Consider the following 21,305-nt stretch of genomic DNA (forward strand, 5'->3'; position numbering starts at 1 on the left):
ACCTCAACTAACCTGTGACCCTGCATATTGACTCCGGTACCGGTACGCCCTGTATATAGGCTCCTTGTTGTTATGTCATTTTCTTGTGTTAATTTTTTATTTTATTTATTTATTTTCACATTTAGTAAATATTTTCTTAACTCTCTTTCTTGAACCGCATTGTTGGTTGAAGGGCTTGTAGGTAAGCATTTCAGGGTAAGGTTGTATTCAGCATTTCATGGAGAGGTCGTATTCGGCATTTCATGGTAAGGTCGTATTCGGCATTTCATGGAAAGGTCATATTCGGCATTTCAGGGTAAGGTCGTATTCGGCATTTCAGGGTAAGGTCGTATTCGGCATTTCAGGGTAAGGTCGTATTCGGCATTTCAGGGTAAGGTCGTATTCGGCATTTCAGGGTAAGGTCGTATTCGGCATTTCAGGGTAAGGTCGTATTCGGCATTTCAGGGTAAGGTCGTATTCGGCATTTCAGGGTAAGGTTGTATTCGGCATTTCAGGGTAAGGTTGTATTCAGCATTTCAGGGTAAGGTTGTATTCGGCACATGTGACAAATAACATTTGATATGGATTTTGTTCCCTTTTGATTCCATGGTTATGCATATATGTGCACTTTCCATACTTCTTCTGTAAGAAACATTTCAATTTAGCTCTGTCAATACAGGACAATTCCCAATAGTGTAAAGGGTTGACTAGCTTTAGGAAAGTTTTTTTCAAAGTTTGTCGTAGTCAGAAAGTCAGCTGTTCTGTATAAAAGACCATCCCTGGCTGTAGAGAAAAACAGACAGACAGAGAGGAGGGAGAGACAAACTTCATCACTGACTCCAGATCTGAGGACAAACTCATCTGAATAACTACTCACACCAATTCAAACAGGTGAGTGGATTTAAAGCCTCTAATGACAAGGTTTAGATTCAGAGGAATATTTGTCAGATTTGCAACTTCTCAGATTTAAAATGTGTTTTTTCAAATCATAGTTGTGTATTTCAATTCAATCCAAAATCATTAGATGGGTGTGACTTTTAAATTGTCACTAGTCTATTAACCAAACAAAGGCTTGGCAATTATCGGGATAATGGTAAAACGCAAAATATTTCACCTAATCATTATCTTTTGGTTCAACAGGTGTGTGTGTTGTTGAGAAGACTATGTAATCCCAATGATAATTAATAATAATGAGACTCTGTAATTTTAATAATAAGTAATAATAATAATCTAGCAATTGTTATTCTGTCATTCTGGAGACTTTCTGTGGAGAAGGTATAAGACCAGCAGGAAGTCTAATGGCTGTTATTAAGGAATGGAATTAAGAATTTATTCATATTTGGACGAGCAATGTTGGAGCGGCATAGACTAAGACTATATAGACTAATATACAGTAGAATAGAATACAGTATATACATATGAGATGAGTAATGCATAGACTAATATACAGTAGAATAGGATAGAATACAGTATATACATATGAGATGAGTAATGTATAGACTAATATACAGTAGAATAGGATAGAATACAGTATATACATATGAGATGAGTAATGTATAGACTAAGATACAGTAGAATAGGATAGAATACAGTAGATACATATGAGATGAGTAATGTATAGACTAAGATACAGTAGAATAGGATAGAATACAGTAGATACATATGAGATGAGTAATGTATAGACTAAGATACAGTAGAATAGGATAGAATACAGTAGATACATATGAGATGAGTAATGTATAGACTAATATACAGTAGAATAGGATAGAATACAGTATATACATATGAGATGAGTAATGTATAGACTAAGATACAGTAGAATAGGATAGAATACAGTAGATACATATGAGATGAGTAATGTATAGACTAAGATACAGTAGAATAGGATAGAATACAGTAGATACATATGAGATGAGTAATGTATAGACTAAGATACAGTAGAATAGGATAGAATACAGTAGATACATATGAGATGAGTAATGTATAGACTAAGATACAGTAGAATAGGATAGAATACAGTATATACATATGATATGAGTAATGTATAGACTAAGATACAGTAGTATAGAATACAGTAGATACATATGAGATGAGTAATGCATAGACTAATATACAGTAGTATAGAATACAGTAGATACATATGAGATGAGTAATGCATAGACTAAGATACAGTAGAATAGAATACAGTAGATACATATGAGATGAGTAATGCATAGACTAAGATACAGTAGAATAGAATAGAATACAGTAGATACATATGAGATGAGTAATGCATAGACTAAGATACAGTAGAATAGAATACAGTAGATACATATGAGATGAGTAATGCATAGACTAAGATACAGTAGAATAGAATACAGTAGATACATATGAGATGAGTAATGCATAGACTAAGATACAGTAGAATAGAATACAGTAGATACATATGAGATGAGTAATGCATAGACTAAGATACAGTAGAATAGAATACAGTAGATACATATGAGATGAGTAATGCATAGACTAAGATACAGTAGAATAGGATACAGTATATACATATGAGATGAGTAATGCATAGACTAAGATACAGTAGAATAGGATACAGTATATACATATGAGATGAGTAATGCATAGACTAAGATACAGTAGAATAGAATACAGTAGAATATAATAGAATACAGTATATACATATGAGATGAGTAACGCAAAATATGTAAACATTATTAAAGTGGTCAGTGTTCCATTATTAAAGTGACCAGTGTTCCATTATTACAGTGGCCAGTGATTTCTATGTATATAGGGGCAACCGCCTCTAAAGTGCTACTGATTTCTATTGAACTTTCTGTGGGGAAGCTATAAGAATTAGAGGACGTTTCTAGTGGATTTGGACTTCTGCCAAGAGTCATTTTCCGGCCAACGTACTCTAGCGGGACTGTCGGAATCCACAAGAACACACAAACTCAAGGTCACAGCTTGTACAACGCCCACACAGGCTAATGGCCACATACCCATGCAGTACATACAAACACACAGGCTAAAGGCCACCCACCCACGCAGTAGATACAAACACACATAGAATTACACATGCACATTTACACGCACGTTTAAGCACACACAATGGTCGTATGTGGACAGACAAACGGCATCTCAGGTGAAACCATAGCATCAGGGCTTTCCAGAACCTAAGTACACACTCTGACACACACATATCACAAAAAAACATACGCTTACGCAATACTGAAGGGTTAATGAACAAGTGAGTGAGCGATTTAATACATGAATGAGCCCATTGGGGAGCTGCAGCGATGAGCCAAGGTCGTAATTCAGGGAGAAAATGGGGTAGAAAATACACTTGTGGCCATATCACCCTGAACATGCTTGATCTCGTCTGATCTCGTTGGCTGAGCAGTTGGGGCTGGTTAGTACTTGGATGGGAGACCATCTGGGAATGCCAGGTGCTGTAAGCTCTAAACCAGGGCTGTCCAACCCTCTTCCTGGAAATCTAGAGTCCTGGGGTTTTCAGTCCACACCTGGTTCTACTTATTAGCCGCTCAAGTAGAATTGGGATTTGATTGGGATGGGACCGGGAGCTGTCACTGAGAGATGATCCTAACAGTGTTTACTTTGGAAGCTCTTGAGTCAGGTAAAGGGGTCTACACAGTCTTTGCAAACAGAGCTGACAGATCAAATCAAATTTTGTTGGTCACATATAATCTCAGCAACAAAAGAAACGTCACTTTTTCAGGACCCTGTCTTTCAAAGATATTTCGTAAAAATCCAAATAACTTCACAGATCTTTATTGCAAAGGGTTTAAACACTCTTTCCCATGCTTGTTCAATGAACCATAAACAATGAATGAACATGCACCTGTGGAACGGTCGTTAAGACACTAGCAGCTTACAGACGGTAGGCAATTAAGGTCACAGTTCTGAAAACACTAAAGAGACCTTTCTACTGATTCTGAAAAACACCAAAAGAAAGATGCCATGGTCCCTGCTCATCTGCGTGAGCGTGCCTTAGGCATGCTGCAAGGAGGAATGCAGACTGCAGATGTGGCCGGGGCAATACATTTCAATGTCCGTACTGTGAGACGCCTAAGACAGGAAGACAGGACGACAGCTGATCGTCCTCGCAGTGGCAGACCACGTGTAACAACACCTGCACAGGATCGGTACATTCGAACATCACACCTGCGGTACAGGTACAGGATGCCAACAACAACTGCCTAAGTAACACCAGGAATGCACAATCCCTCCATCAGAGGGCTTGTAGTGTCACGTTCTGACCATAGTTCTGTTATTTTATCTTTGTTTTAGTATGGTCAGTGCGTGAGTTGGGGTGGGCAGTCTATGTTTGTTTTTCTATGTTGGTTTGTGAGTTCGGCCTAGAATGGTTCTCAATCAGAGGCAGCTGTCAATTGTTGTCCCTGATTGAGAATCATACTTAGGTAGCCTGGTTTCACTTTTGGTTTGTGTGTGTTTGTCTTCCGTGTCAGTGTTTGTCGCCACACGGGACTGTTTAGTTAATTTCACGTTTATTGTTTTGTATTTCGTAGAGTTCAGTTTATGTTTTAAAATAAACATTATGAAGAGAAGAAGAGGAGGAAGAGATCCCTTACATGTAGGCCTTTTGTAAGGCCTCACCAGACATCACCAGCAACAACGTCGCCTATGGACACAAACCCACCGTTGCTAGACCAGACAGGAATGGCAAAAAGTGCTCTTCACTGACGAGTCGCGGTTTTGTCTCACCAGGGGTGATGGTTGGATTCGCATTTATCATCGAAGGAATGAGCGTTACACCAAGGCTTGTACTCTGGAGCGGGATCGATTTGGAGGTACAGGGTCCGTCATGGTCTGGGGCGGTGTGTCACAGCATCATCGGACTGAGCTTGTTGTCATTGCAGGCAATCTCAATGCTGTGCGTTACAGCGAAGACATCCTCCTCCCTCATGTGGTACCCCTCCTGCAAGCTCATCCTGACATGACCCTCCAGCATGACAATGCCACCAGCTATACTGCTCGTTCTGTGCGTGATTTCTGGCTAGACAGGAATGTCAGTGTTCTGCCATGGCCAGCGAAGAGCCTGGATCTCAATACCATTGAGCACGTCTGGGACGTGTTGGATTGGAGTGAGGGCTAGGGCCATTCCCCTCAGAAATGTCGGGGAACTTGCAGGTGCCTTGGTGGAAGAGTGGGGTAACATCTCACAGCCAGAACTGGCAAATCTGGTGCAGTCCACGAGGAGGAGATGGACTGCAGTTCTTAATGCAGCTGGTGGCCACACCAGATACTGACTGTTACTTTTGATTTTTGATTTTGACATTATTCACATGTCTGTGGAACTTGTTCGGTTTATGTCTCAATTGTTGAATCTTGTTATGTTCATATAAATATTTACACATGTTAAGTTTGCTGAAAATAAACACAGTTGACAGTGAGAGGACGTTTATTTTTTTGCTGAGTTCACGTGTTTAGCAGATGTTATTGGGGGTGTAGGGAAATGCTTGTGTTTTTAGCTTCAACAGTGCAGTAATATATAACAAGTAATATTTCACAACAATACACACAATACACACAAATACTAAGTAAAGGAATGGAATTTAGAATATATACATATTTGGACAAGCAATGTCAGAGCAGCATAGATACAGTAGAATAGAATACACTATATGCATATGAGATGAGTAATGCAAAATATGTAAACATTATTAATGTGTTCCAGTGCTCCAGTGTTCCATTATTAATGTGTTCCAGTGTTCCATTATTAATGTGTTCCAGTGTTCCATTATTAAAGTGGCCAGTGATTTTGTGACAACTCAGACCCAGGCGCAGAGAAACACAGCAGGCAGAGGTGAGGGTAAATACAGAATGTTTACTGAAGACTTCACAGAAAAAACAACAAAGCAATTGCACATGAGTACTACACAAAACAAGAGACCTGAGCAACTGGCCCAGTCCACCAAGGAACCTAAACCAATAAGCCCAATCAGGCTCACATGGACACTAGAAAACATAGGGATGCCCTCCACTGGCACCCTCAGGGAGTACACTCCAAGATGACATCTAACCTGTGACAGATTTCAAGTCTATGTATATAGGGCAGCCACCTCTAACCTAAAAGAACTTCACTGGACTCTATGTAAACTGCAAACCATATATCCTGAGGTTGCATTTATTGTAGCTGGGGATTTTAACAAAGCTAATTTCAGAACAAGGTTACCTAAATTCTACCAGCACATTGATTGTTGTACCCGCTCGAGCAAAACATTGGACAACTTCTACTCTATCTTCCGCGATGCATACAAGACCCACCCCCTACCCTCCCTTCGGCAAATCTGACCATAACTCCATCTTGTTGCTTCTCTCCTAAAGGCAGAAACTAAAACAGGTGCTTAGGTCTATCCAATTCTGGTCTGAACGTTCGGATTCCACACTTCAAGATTGCTTTGATCACGTGGACTGGGATATGTTCCAGGTAGCCTCAGACAATAATATTGAAGTATACTCTGACTCGGTGAGTGAGTTTATTAGGAAGTGCATTGGAAATGTTGTACCCACTGTGACTATTAAAACCTTCCCTAACGAGAAACTGTGGTAGCATTTGCGCAAAACTGAAAGCACAAACCATCGCATTTAATCATGGCAAGGCGACTGGAAACATGACTGAATACAAACAGTGTTCTATTCCCTCCACAAGGAAATCAAACAAGCAAAGTGTCAGTATAGAGACAAAGTAGAGTCGCAATTCAACGGCTCAAACATGAGACGTATGTGGTAGGGTCTACAGACAATCACGGGGAAAAAAAGGAAAACCAGCCCCGTCGTGGACATCAACGTCTCGCTCCCAGACAAATTAAACAACTTCTTTGCGTGCTTTGAGGACAATACTGTGCCCCCGACAAGGCCCGCTACCAAAAACTGTGGGCTCTCCTTCAACGTGGCCAACGTGAGTAAAACATTTAAGTGATAACCCTCGCAAGGCTGCAGGCCCAGATGGCATCCCTAGCCGCGTCCTCAGAGAATGTGCAGACCAGCTGGCTGGTGTTTACGGACATATTCAATCAATCCCTATCCCAGTCTGCTGTCCCCACATTCTTCAAGATGACCACAATTGTTCCTGTTCCTAGGAAAGCTGAGGTAACTGAACTCAATTACTATCACCCCGTAGTACTCACTTCTGTCATCGTGAAGTGCTTTGAGAGTCTAGTCACCTCCACCCTACCTGATACCCACTCCAATTTGCTTTCCGTTCCAATGGGTCCACAGACGATGCAATCGCCGTCAGACTGCACACTGCCCTCTCCCATCTGGACAAGAGGAATACCTACGTAAGAATGCCGTTCATTGACTGCAGCTCAGCATTCAATGCCATAGTACCCTCCAAACTCATCATTAAGCTTGAGACCCTGGGTCTTGACCCCGCCCTGTGCAACTGGGTCCTGGACTTCCTGACGGGCCTCCCCCAGGTGGGGAAGTCCCACTTCACCCCCAGGAAACAACATCTCCATCCCGCTGATCCTCAACACTGGGGCCCCTCAAGGGTGCATTCTCAACCCTCTCCTGTACTCCCTGTTCACCCATGACTGCATGGCTATGCATGCCCTCAAATCAAACATCAAGTTTGCAGACGACACTGCAGCTTTATTACCAACAACTTCGAGACAGCCTACACTGAAGGACCTTGGAGTGTGGTGCCAGGAAAATAACCTCTCAGTGAACGTCAACAAAACAAAAGGAGATGATCATGGACTTCAGGAAACAGCAGAGGGAGCACCCCCGATCCAAATTGACTGGACAGTAGTGAAGAAGGTGGAAAGTTTTAAGTTCCTCAGCGTACACATCACAGACAAACTGAAATGGTCCACCCACATAGACAGCATGGTGAAGAAGGAGCAACAGAGCCTCTTCAACCTCAGGAGGCTGAAGACATTTTTCTTGTCATCTAAAACCCTCACAAACTTCTACAGATGCACAATCGAGAGCATCCTGTCGGGCTGTATCACCTCCTGGTACGGCAACTGCACCGCACAACGCATCACCAGGGGCAAAGTACCTGCCCTCCAGGACAGCACAGGAAGGCCTAAAAGACCCAGCTGTCATCCAGAAGGCGAGGTGCATCAAAGCTGGGACCGAGAAACTGAAAAACAGCTTCTTTCTCAAGGCCATCAGACTGTTTAAAACTTCTTATGGCTGCAATCCCGTTAATGGGATCGATATGCCAACAGCCAGTGAAAGTGCAGGGCGCCAAATTCAAAACAACAGAAATCTCATAATTAAAATTCCTCAAACATACGGGTATTTTATACCTTTTTAAAGGTAATCGTGTTGTTAATCCCACCACAGTGTCTGATTTCAAATATGATTTTCAGTGAAAACACCACAAACGATTATGTTAGGTCACCACCAAGCCACAGAAAAAACACAGCCATTTTTCCAGTAAAATTAATCACTAACCTTTGATGATCTTGGGGCGGCAGGGTAGCCTAGTGGTTAGAGCGGACTAGTAACCGAAAGGTTGCAAGTTCAAATCCCTGAGCTGACAAGGTACGAATCTGTGGTTCTGCCCCTGAACATGCAGTTAACCCACTGTTCCTAGGCTGTCATTGAAAATAGGAATTTGTTCTTAACTGACTTGCCTAGTTAAATAAAGGTACAATTTTTTTTTAAATAAAATAAAATCAGATGACACTCATAGGACTTCATGTTACACAATACATGTATGTTTTGTTTGATGAAGTTCATATAAAAAAATCTGAGTTTACATTGGCGCGTTACGTTCACTAGTTCCAAAAACATCCAATGATTTTGCATACCCACATCGATTCAACTTAAATACTCATAAATGTAGATGATAATACAAGTTATACACATGGAATTATAGATATACCTCTCCTTAATGCAACTGCTGTGTCAGATTTCAAAAAAACGTTACGGAAAAAGCAAAGCATGCAATAATTTTGGAGTCAACATAAACCAGAAATTACATGATAAATATTCCCTTGCCTTTGATGATCTTCATCAGAATGCACTCCCAGGAATCCCAGGTCTACAATAAATGCTTGATTTGTTCGATAATGTCCATTATTTATGTACAATTAGCTATTTTGTTAGCGCGTTTGGTACACCTATCCAAACGCTGGTGCTGGTCGAACATTTCTTCGGACAAAAACTTCAAAAAGTTATATTACAGGTCAAAGAAACTAAAATGTCAAACTAAGTACAGAATCAGTCATTAGGAAGTTGTTATCATACATCTTCAATAAAGTTCCAACCGGAGAATTCCTTTGTGTCTTGAGGAGGAACGGAACGCAGGAAAATATCATTTGGTATGCGCGTGACCGGGAAATGGCTCTCTGCCAGTAGCCTGACTCATTCCCCTCTTATTCAGTCCCACAACACAGTAGAAGCCTCATTCAATTTTCTATAGACAGTTGACATCTAGTGGAAGCCCTAGGAAGTGCAACTTGATCCATATCCCACTGTGTATTCAATAAGGGCTGGGTTGAAAATCGACCAACCTCAGATTTCCCACTTCCTGTTTGGATTTCTTCTGAGGTTTTTGCCTGCCATATGAGTTCTGTTATACTCACAGTTATCATTCAAACAGTTTTATAAACTTCAGAGTGTTTTCTATCCAATACTAATAATACTATGCATTGTGGCAAAGAGTGGGGTCGAGTGATAAGTGGCAGATATGTGAGAGCAGAACTAATAAACGGGCTCTGCCCGATCACTAAAATGGCCACCCCTGTCAGAACTACAGATCACAAAATGGCCGACCGCCAAAACTACAAGTCCCAGAAGCAAGGGGAACCCTCAGAAGGTGGAGCCGACCCACAGATAAAGGGTCAAGAAAAACCAGGAAGAGGGAGAGAGAGTGCTGGAAGGAGCTATGAACAATAGAGAAAGAGACTATAGAGATTGGCTGGATTTACCGTGTATGAGCTGGATTGTTTTGGACTTACCTGTTGGCGTTTGGACCTGGACCTACCGAGAACCCGATTCGTGTACCGAACCCTGCTATCCTTGACCTCGCCTACGGCCTGGGTGGATCAGGACGGAGAAATAAACACACAGGTACTGACTGTCCTGTTCGAAAGAACTCTCATTCTTGGGTGATTTGGTGACAGTTTACCACTTAGTGTGTGACAAACGCTCCTAACCTTGAAGAGGTTTGCCACACGTGGTGGAGAATGCAGGCATGGACTAACCATACCACTGGTTAGGTAGAAGAAAAATAAAAAATGTTCAGTTAGCACTCCAAAGGGGAGTCAGGTTTTTTTTGTGGCTTTGTTTGGTTTGGACAGTTTCTCAGGAAAATGAGTATGGAGGGAGCCATACAGGCCCTGTTACAAGCGGCGGCCGCCCAACAAGAGGCAACTAGAGCTCAACAAATAGCTCATCAGGATGCAATGCGAATGTATCAGGACACGTTACAGGTCCAGCACCGCACCAACCAGCTGCTCAGAGAAGAGCAAGAGAGAAACACCCGGGAGTTAAGAGAAGGCCTAAAGGGGCTAGCGGACCAAATTGGGGCTCAAGTACCAGCTGCAAATACCCAGAGGCGGGCCAATCATTTTCTTCAAAAAATGACAGCACAGGATGATGTGGAAGCATATCTTACCACCTTCGAAAGGACGGCAGAGAGGGAGAAGTGGCCGAAAGAAGAATGGGCAGGGCTTCTGGCACCATACCTGGCAGGGGACGCTCAAAAAGCGTATTTCGACCTGGAGTTGAAAGATGCACAGGATTACGATAAACTAAAGGGAGAGATCCTGACTAGACTGGGAGTGACCGATACTGTGAGGGCACACCGCTTCCACCAGTGGTCCTACCGACCGGGACAACCCCCATGAACACAGATGTTCGACTTGATTCACCTGGCACGGAAATGGTTGCGACCAGAGACCCGGTCATCCGCCAAGATCGTCGAGACCATCGTACTCAACCAGTTTCAGCGAGGTCTACCCCAAGAAGTGAGACGATGGGTTGGCCAGAACGAGGTACTTTCCGCCGACCATCTCGTGGGCCTGGTTGAACGGTATTGTACGGCAGGAACAGCTGAGCAGGCACAGGAGGAAAGATTCCCGTTCCCCAGGCATGGGCGAACCAGCGGACAGGGTAAGGCTGTCCCAACATATGGAGGGGGAAGAGAGCAGCGTGAGGCCATGAGGAAAGAATCAGAATCAGGCCGAGACACTAAGGGAAAAAACGGAAACCGGGACTGGGTGTCGAGGGGGTCTCCCCCCCGAACCCCTATTATCTGTTACAATTGTAATCAACCAGGACATATTGCAGACTACTGCCCTATTAAAGAAGAGCCAATGCAATGTAACCTTGGTGAAAATGAAGATGATATACGGTATGCATGTCCTGTTGTAACCACTGTACTTGAAAGATCAAGAAACAAACATATGTGCAGGGTGAAGGCAATTAGAGAATGGCCGAAACCAGTAAATAAGAAGCAGGTTCGAGCCTTCCTAGGGCTGACCGGTTACTACCGGAAGTTCATCCCAAGTTATGCCACAGTGGCCGCCCCACTTACCGACATGACTAGAGCCAGAGGGCCAAACATGGTCAAATGGGATGAAAGGGCCACCAAAGCATTTAGGACATTACAGGAGGCTCTCTGCTGTAACCCAGTGCTGGTGGTACCAGACTTTGAGAAAGAGTTTGTGGTTCAGACGGATGCCTCAGAGGTTGGCTTGGGAGCAGTGCTATCCCAAGAGGTAGAAGGGGTGGAACACCCCATCCTGTTTTTAAGCAGGAAGCTGGAACCACGGGAAACCAACTACTCAGTCGTTGAGAAAGAGGCGCTGGCAGTAAAGTGGGCTCTAGAAAGCCTGAAGTACTACCTGCTGGGGCGCCACTTCACCCTCATCAGTGACCATGCCCCACTCACCTGGATGCATAGGGCTAAAGAGAAGAACGCTCGGGTGATGCGGTGGTTTTTGAGTCTCCAACCGTTTCATTTTGACTTGAAACACAGAGCAGGGAAGGAAATGGGAAACGTGGATGGGTTATCCCGCATGCATGCATATTTTGCTGCGGTAGCCCGACCTAGGGGGTCGGATCTAGGGGGGAGAGATATGTGGCAAAGAGTGGGGTCGAGTGATAAGTGGCAGATATGTGAGAGCAGAACTAATAAACGGGCTCTGCCTGATCACTAAAATGGCCACCCCTGTCAGAACTACAGATCACAAAATGGCCGACCGCCAAAACTACAAGTCCCAGAAGCAAGGGGAACCCTCAGAAGGTGGAGCCGACCCACAGATAAAGGGTCAAGAAAAACCAGGAGGAGGGAGAGAGAGTGCTGGAAGGAGCTATGAACAATAGAGAAAGAGACTATAGAGATTGGCTGGATTTACCGTGTATGAGCTGGATTGTTTTGGACTTACCTGTTGGCGTTTGGACCTGGACCTACCGAGAACCCGATTCGTGTACCGAACCCTGCTATCCTTGACCTCGCCTACGGCCTGGGTGGACCAGGACGGAGAAATAAACACACAGGTACTGACTGTCCTGTTCGAAAGAACTCTCATTCTTGGGTGATTTGGTGACAGTTTACCACTTAGTTTGTGACAAACGCTCCTAACCTTGAAGAGGTTTGCCACAGCATATATTAGCAACTGGGACTGAGGAGCAGGCCGTTTACTCTGGGCACCTCTGGGCACCTTTCAACCAAGCTATTCAATACTGCCCCAGCAGCCATAAGACATTTTAACAGCTATCACTAACACAGAGAGGCTGCTGCCAACATACAGACTCAAATCACTGGCGACTTTAATAAATTGATTTAATAATGGTATCACTAGTCACTTTAAATAATGCACTTTAATAATGTTTACATATCGTGAAGAGCAGAGCCACTTTAATAATGTTTACATATCGTGAAGAGCAGAGCCACTTTAATAATGTTTACATATCGTGAAGAGCAGAGCCACTTTAATAATGTTTACATATCGTGAAGAGCAGAGCCACTTTAATAATGTTTACAAGACGTGATGAGCAGAGCCACTTTAATAATGTTTACAAGACGTGATGAGCAGAGCCACTTTAATAATGTTTACAAGACGTGATGAGCAGAGCCACTTTAATAATGTTTACATATCGTGAAGAGCAGAGCCACTTTAATAATGTTTTTGAAGAGCAGAGCCACTTTAATAATGTTTACATATCGTGAAGAGCAGAGCCACTTTAATAATGTTTACATATCGTGAAGAGCAGAGCCACTTTAATAATGTTTATTGAGCAGAGCCACTTTAATAAACACTTTAATAATGTTTACATATCGTGATGAGCAGAACTTTAATAATGTTTACATATCGTGAAAGCAGAGCCACTTTAATAATGTTTACATATCGTGAAGAGCAGAGCCACTTTAATAATGTTTACATTCGTGAAGAGCAGAGCCACTTTAATAATGTTTACATATCGTGAAGCAGAGCCACTTTAAAATGTTTACATATTTGAGCAGAGCCACTTTTAAAAGTTTATAGGCGTGATGAGCAGAGCCACTTTAATAATGTTTTTTGAAATAATGTTTGTAGTGATTTTGAGTGGCGTTGTGGTTTTGTAAGCTGTTTAAAAATACCTTTTTTCTGGATTTTCAAACAGTAGTGCTTTGTTTTTAAGCTGTTTTTTTCTGGATCAAACAGGCTTTGTTAAATCGACATTTTCGATATATATGGACGGAATTAATTGAACTAAAGGACCAATTGTGATGTTTATCGGCCATATTGGAGTGCCAACAAAAGAAGCTCATCAAAGGTAATTCATATTCTATATTTTATTTCAGCGTTTTGTGTAGCGCCTGCTACGCTAGCTCCTTTGTTTACTGCTGGTGCAGATGGGTGCAGGCTATCAAATAACAGCTTCTTGCGCTTTCGCCAAAAAGCATTTTTAAAATCTGACATGTTGGCTGGATTCACAACGAGTGTAGCTTTAATTGAGTATCTTACATGTGTGATTTAATGAAAGTTTGAATTTTATAGCATTTTATTTTAATCTGGCGCTCTGCATTTCCCATGGCAATTGGCCAGTTGAGACGCTAGCGTCTCCCCTATCCATAAGAGGTTTTTAACTGCCTGTTCAGGGGCAGAACAACAGATTTGTACCTTGTCAGGTCAGGGATTTGAACTTGCAACCTTTCGGGTTACTAGTCCAACACTCTAACCACTAGGCTACCCTGCCGCCCCAATGTGCGCATGCCATTCAATTAAAAGAGATGCAGCTGGAAGCACGACGAAGGGAGATAGATCTGGAAGTACTCTGAATCCAGTCAGGCCATCCTGCACCCTCAACAGAGTTTGATCTCGGTTGGAACAGCCGACTTGTTCCGCCTTTCAACGGAAAGGAGATATACGTGTATTTGACTCTGTTTGAGTTGATTTCCACATCCCTAAAACGGCCACAAGATATTTGTTCACTGATCCTCCAAAGTGTTCTTGTGGGAAAAGCTCAGGAAATGTACACCACTTTATCTCTTGACCAGAGTTCAGATTATGACAGTAAAGCTGTGAAGCTGCTATCCTTCTTTTGATTGGTGGTTTATGACAGTAAAGCTGTGAAGCTGATATCCTTCTTTTGATTGGTGGTTTATGACAGTAAAGCTGTGAAGCTGCTATCCTGATTTTGATCGGCTGTGTGGTTCTCAAGAGGTATTAAAGACCTTGAGGATTTAAAGACCCTCGAGCAGTTCAAGAAATGCTTCCATGAAGGGGTTTCTTACCTAAAACAACCTTCTCAAACAAAGCACCCAGTAGTTATCCACATCCCCTAGCCTACCAGTGAAGGGGGTGTCATTCATTTTGGGAAATTATTTGGCTGGAGGGAAGGTCGTTACAAATCCTGTCATTTGTAAGGAATCCAGAGTAGAGGAAACTGATGGGTTATCAGAAATGTACCCCAGAGTGTTATGTCAAGTGCTATGTCTAAGATTGCAGGGAGTTGCAGGGAGAAAGTCTAGTGTTGAGGAGGATGTCAGTGATCCCACTAAGTTCGATCCGTCTGAGGCGTTTATGTGTGATCTTGTTTCAGTCAACCCCGAGTTGACCTCTCCTTTCAAAACACCAAAGGTGAGTGAGTTTGTAATTACAGTTACATTTCGACAAGAGATACTGAGATATTGGACGTATGACCATATCTTGTGTAACTTCTTCTGGCCTGTTCTGAAACAGGATGTTGTGTTTCACTGTAAATCCTGTCACGTTTGCAAACTGAAGGGTAAAACGAACCAAGCTGTATCGATTGTCACTTTGCGGCCTATTTCCTGTTTTTGACTAACCTTTCAGCAAGGTTCTGTTGGACTGTGTTGGTCCTTTGCCCAAATCCAAGATTGGTAACCAGTTTGTCTTATCCATCATGTGGCCACTTGTTTGCCTGAGGCCATTGCACTGAGGAAAATCATGGCTCCCAGTATATTTAAGGTCCTGGTGAAATCTCTCAGTATTGTTAAAGGTCCTGGTGAAATTATGTTCAATCTTTACGTAGTGCAGTCAGACCAAGTTTTGAATTTCATGTCAAAGGCATGCACGTGCACTTTCCCTTTCCTTCTGCTGAAGTCTGAATTTCTGTTACAGTGTTACCCATTTCCCCTCTAGTGCCTACCACTCAAAGTCTCAAGGTGCTTTTGAGAGATTTCATCAGACTTTGAAGTCTACGTTGAGAGCTTACTGCTTTGACTTTGAGAAAGACTGGAATGAAGGGGTCCCTCTTGTGCTGTTTGCAGTGCGGTAGGTTTTCAGGAATCTCTCGGTTTTAGTCCGAAAGCTCATGTTTGGACATAATGTCAGAGGTCCTTTGAGCTTGCTGAGAGAGAGGTTGTTGCAGGACAATACCTTGAACAACGAAAACAAATCTGTTGGAGCACCTTAGTGTTTTTTGAGACAGATTGCACCACACCTGTGAGTTGGCCATTGAGAATCTGGTGAACTGGCGGAAATTAAAATTAAAGTTTCGTATGATGTCCGAAAGCTGCACTTTTGGTGTGGGGGACCAAGTCCTGGTTTTGCTGTTCCGTCTGGCGTCATCGTTGCAAACGCGTTTTTCTGGCCCTTACGTCATTGCCACACCAGAGCGCAGAGAAAAAATCTGTCTGTGTCATGTCAACACGTTGAAACCATACTTCACTCGCTATGATCGGGCGGAGAAATTGCTGGCAACCAGTAGTGATCTTCTGCTTCTGGCCACTACTGTCACCATTGACTATAGTCTTCCTTGAGAACACTAGAAAAGCCCAGCACTCATTCGAGAGTTTAAGGAAAGTCCAATAGACCCTGAACCTGTTGGTCAGCTGAGCAACTCAGAGATTCTGGAAAACCTTGACGTATTTTTGGTACACCTACCTCCAGAGGAAAAAGGTAACATTGTTGCACTGTTTTTAGAATATCAGTGTTGATTCTCAGATTATCAACTCAGACATTGACTTTGGGGACTCTGCCCAAACCAAACAACATGCCTATTGAGTGAATCCTGAAAAGAGAGAGAAACTCCGCAGTCAGGATGAGTTCATGCTTGAGCATGGCATTGTACAACATGGCAACAGTCCGTGGAGTTCACCCTGTATATTACTACCTTGAACACGAAAAAAAATCTGTTGCAGCACCTTAGCATTATATTAGCACCTATGGAGGATGGGTCTCTGTGGTTCTGTTCCGATTTTCGGAAACTCAATGCAATTACTAAGTCGGACTCGTACCCTTTGCCCAGGGTCGATGATTGTGTGGACTGCGTTGGTGCTGCTAAGTACGCTAGCAAGTTCAATCTGCTGAAGGGATATTTGCAGGTCCCCCCGAATGTGCCAAATAATTGCCTGCATTTGTCACTCCTGACTTTTCCTTCTACCTCTTCCTCTGGGACTTCCTCTTCATCTCCCTTTCGGTTTGCTGGAACCCTTTGTGTCTCTGCACCGGTGCTGCTCCGGATTTACGTCGTCCATTTGCTTTGTACACTGATGCCAGCGATGTAGGAGCAGGGCTGCTTTGTACACTGATGCCAGCGATGTAGGAGCAGGGCTGCTTTGTACACTGATGCCAGTGATGTAGGAGCAGGGGCTGCTTTGTACACTGATGCCAGCCATGTAGGAGCAGGGGCTTTGTACACTGATGCCAGTGATGTAGGAGCAGGGGCTGATTTGTACACTGATGCCAGCCATGTAGGAGCAGGGGCTGCTTTGTACACTGATGCCAGCGATGTAGGAGCAAGGGCTGCTTTGTCATTACAGGGTATTGATGAGAATTATTTTATTTAATACATTTTGGAATAAGGCTGTAACGTAACAAAATGTGGAAAAAGTCAATGGGTCTGACTACTTTCCGAATGCACCATAACCCCACTGTATATAGTGGCTTCATTTCAAGTCACAAAGTGCTTCACATCATGGAGTTTAAACAGTCTCTCTCTCCTTCTCTCTCCCCCAAACCTCTCACTTTCTCTCATCCCTCTGTCTCTTCCATTTTCTTCCCCACTCCTCTCATACTCTCTCTCCTCCCTCGCCTCCCTCCCTTTAGTTCAGTAATGCCTTTATCAGCCCCTCCTCTTTTCTCCCTTCCTCTCCTCCTTCTGCTTTCTCAACTGGACTCCGCCCTCACCTGTCGTACTGCCAGCCAATCCCAGTGTGACTCTGCACCCTTTGTCCCCCGTCACAACCTGGCAGGGGAGGGTTTCGATGTGGTGACCCTGAAACGTAAAGGGGCCTACCTGATCGACCTGAGGACCTACCTGTCCCCCAGTAAAACCTGTACACTGTGTAGTAACCCCCTACAGGGGAACGAGCTGCAGAAAATACCCCTGTCTGTTGTAGACTGGAGGTCCTACAGCCACTGTACTGAGGATATCTCCAGCCACTCTCATGCCTCTGTCAGGTGAGTAGGATGGTTTCTGACTGTTTCCTTGATGGAAATTGGACAGTAAACATCTCTCCTCTGCTCTCCTCTCCTCATCTATCCTCTCCTCCAGTAACCTGGCACAGTCCACTACCAATGAGATCTCTACAAAATGGAAGGTGGGTTTGAGTAGTGAGGCGAAGGTGTCTGTAAGCGTACCTGTGGGACCGGTGAGTGTGAGTGTGGAGAAGGACGTGGGTGCTAGCATAGAGATGGGAGGGTCCCAGTCGGATGTAGCCATCTTTGCCACGACCAAGACCAAAGAGGACCTCCACTCTTTCTTCTCACAGAACCTACGCTGCCGTTACTACAGGTAATAACAACAATAATGATTTGTTGAACTTTTATAGTGCTTCCCTTACAGATGCAACATTTCACATGTGACACAAAAAAACTAAACAAAATGTGAAAACAATATGATCTCATGTGATTTTATTTACAACACGGGATGCAAAATGTAAAAATGACAACATTTTAGACAAAAACATCCAGGGGACCATTCAACAGCATCCCAAGGACGTCCAAAAAACATCCTCGGGGACATCCCTGGAACAAACCGGGAACTAGACATAAACCTCCAGGGGACCATGACAAAACGTTCTGAGATAATTTTCCAGAATGTTCTGGAACGATTGTTTTAGGTTGGAGGAAGTGATTGGCTTGCTCTGAAAAGGCAGTGGGCTAAGTGCAGTGCTAACCCTGCTATGGAACAGGACCAGCTAGCCCTGGGCTAAGTGCAGTGCTAACCCTCCTATGGAACAGGACCAGCTAGCCCTGGGCTAAGTGCAGTGCTAACCCTCCTATGGAACAGGACCAACTAGCCCTGGGCTAAGTGCAGTGCTAACCCTCCTATGGAACAGGACCAGCTAGCCCTGGGCTAAGTGGTGCATGTTTTAATAGATGCTTAACCACAGGCTTGAATGTCTCATGCAGGTCTAAGTGCAGTGATAACACAGCTAGAAAGTATAAAAAAGGACAGCAAGTGGGTCCATTTAAACTATGAGATCTCATCCATATACTTCTTTCCATTCCACGCAGAAGGAAGTCTTTGAACTGTTGTGTTTTATAGGGAGCTCATTCCAGGGTTGGCTTGCTGGAGAAACTAAAGTATTTCCAATTTAAAACTTTAAATCAGATTTACAGACATATTTAAATCAATGGCATGTACCAACTTGTTTAAAAAATAACCATGTTTAGTAAAATAACTAGGCAGGACATTCTCTACTTTTAAATCAACAATCAAACAAACTTTTTTTTTTTAATCTCTAATTTGTATTTTGATCAGATTGGACAAAAGATCAGTATTGGTGTGCCTGTGTAAACGCAGCCACAGTGTCACAGATACATTGTCACTGTGTCCCCGGCCCAGTTAATCTAACTATTCTCTCTGTCATCATTGATTTAATTGACTTATTTCAGCAGTTTAAGAGTTTTCTGTATAGTTGTCTAATTTCGGTGTAATTTAAGTGTATAGTTGTATAATTTTGGTGGGTTAAATTATGCTGTTTTAATGTTTCTCCTGGATCACTATGATAAATATAATAGTTTTTATTGAGTGTATTTTTTTAACAAAGCTGAAATTAACTTTGAAGTCCAATGTGTAGGAATTACAGTTGATATCAATAATTGACACAGGATATGGTGGCGTAGAAGGAAGCTCAAAATGCTGTGAACCAAGACGTTGTGAGTTCAAATCCCAGACGAGGACATGTTACATAAGCCTGGTATATATGATGCTCTCTGCGCTTTTAACGGACCTCTGAGACTATCACAGTGCAGGTGCATTTATACGGAGACTTGATTACACACAGGTGGATTGTATTTATCATCATTAGTCATTTAGGTCAACATTGGATCATTCAGAGATCCTCACTGAACTTCTGGAGAGAGTTTGCTGCACTGAAAGTAAAGGGGCTGAAAAATTTTGCACGCCCAATTTTTCAGTTTTTGATTTGTTAAAAAAGTTTGAAATATCCAATAAATGTCATTCCACTTCATGATTGTGTCCCACTTGTTGTTGATTCTTCACACAAAAATACAGTTTTATAGCTTTATGTTTGAAGCCTGAAATGTGGCAAAAGGTCGCAAAGTTCAAGGGGGCCGAATACTTTCGCAAGGCACTGTAATTGGCCCTCTTTCTGGGACTCACCCACAAACAGGACCAAGCCTGACCTGCTGAGGAGTGACGGACTCCATCCTAGCTGGAGGGGTGCTCTCATCTTATCTACCAACATAGACAGGGCTCTAACTCCTCTAGCTCCACAATGAAATAGGGTGCAGGCCAGGCAGCAGGCTGTTAGCCAGCCTGCCAGCATAGTGGAGTCTGCCACTAGCACAGTCAGTGTAGTCAGCTCAGCTATCACCATTGAGACCGTGTCTGTGCCTCGACCTAGGTTGGGCAAAACTAAACATGGCGGTGTTCGCCTTAGCAAACTCACTAGGATAAAGACCACCTTCATTCCTGTCATTATTGAAAGAGATCATGATACCTCACATCTCAAAATAGGGCTACTTAATGTTACTTCAAAGGCAATTATAGTCAATGAACTAATCACGGATCATAATCTTGATGTGATTGGCCTGACTGAAACATGGCTTAAGCCGGATGAATTTACTGTGTTAAATGAGGCCTCACCTCCTGGCTACACTAGTGAGCATATCCCCCGTGCATCCCTCAAAGGCAGAGGTGTTGCTAACATTTACGATAGCAAATTTCAATTTACAAAAAAAAAAAGACGTTTTCGTCTTTTGAGCTTCTAGTCATGAAATCTATGCAGCCTACTCAATCCCTTTTTATAGCTACTGTTTACAGGCCTCCTGGGCCATATACAGCGTTCCTCACTGAGTTCCCTGAATTCGTATCGGACCTTGTAGTCATAGCAGATAATATTCTAATTTTTGGTGACTAACATTCACATGGAAAAGTCCACAGACCCACTCCAAAAGGCTTTCGGAGCCATCATCGACTCAGTGGGTTTTGTCCATCATGTCTCTGGACCCACTCACTGTCACAGTCATACTCTGGACCTAGTTATGTCCCATGGAATAAATGTGGTGGATCTTAATGTTTTTCCTCATAATCCTGGACTATCGGACCACCATTTTATTACGTTTGCAATTGCAACAAATAATCTGCTCAGACCCCAACCAAGGAACATCAAAAGTCGTGCTATAAATTCACAGACAACACAAAGATTCCTTGATGTCCTTCCAGATTCCCTCTGCCTACCCAAGGACGCCAGAGGACAAAAATCAGTTAACCACCTAACTGAGGAACTCAATTTAACCTTGCGCAATACCCTAGATGCAGTTGCTCCCCTAAAAACTAAAAACATTTCTCATAAGAAACTAGCTCCCTGGTACACAGAAAATACCCGAGCTCTGAATCAAGCTTCCAGAAAATTGGAACGGAAATGGCGCCACACCAAACTGGAAGTCTTCCGACTAGCTTGGAAAGAC

At 43.1% G+C, this 21,305-nt stretch overlaps 2 protein-coding genes across 2 annotated transcripts in view; both read left to right on the top strand.

Annotated features, from left to right (window-relative positions):
* The first annotated feature begins 776 nt into the window (after positions 1 to 776).
* LOC121838728 (perforin-1-like) overlaps positions 777 to 21,305 on the top strand; it is a 38,737-nt gene continuing 18,208 nt past the window's right edge. Inside the window, exons 1-3 of the mRNA XM_042318076.1 lie at positions 777 to 870; positions 17,472 to 17,825; positions 17,920 to 18,159. Of these exons, the coding sequence (XP_042174010.1) occupies positions 17,479 to 17,825; positions 17,920 to 18,159 (587 nt within the window). The 5' untranslated portion in view covers positions 777 to 870; positions 17,472 to 17,478. The remainder of the gene's footprint in view (positions 871 to 17,471; positions 17,826 to 17,919; positions 18,160 to 21,305) is intronic.
* On the top strand, positions 10,536 to 16,427 carry LOC121845881. The gene is made up of 3 exons (XM_042318071.1): positions 10,536 to 12,090; positions 15,001 to 15,038; positions 16,368 to 16,427. The coding sequence occupies exons 1-3, from the start codon at positions 10,824 to 10,826 to the stop codon at positions 16,425 to 16,427; spliced, it is 1,365 nt and encodes a 454-aa protein (XP_042174005.1). The 5' UTR covers positions 10,536 to 10,823.

The sequence above is a fragment of the Oncorhynchus tshawytscha genome, unplaced genomic scaffold (assembly GCF_018296145.1).
Source record: "Oncorhynchus tshawytscha isolate Ot180627B unplaced genomic scaffold, Otsh_v2.0 Un_contig_2678_pilon_pilon, whole genome shotgun sequence".
Taxonomy (NCBI): Eukaryota; Metazoa; Chordata; class Actinopteri; order Salmoniformes; family Salmonidae; genus Oncorhynchus; species Oncorhynchus tshawytscha.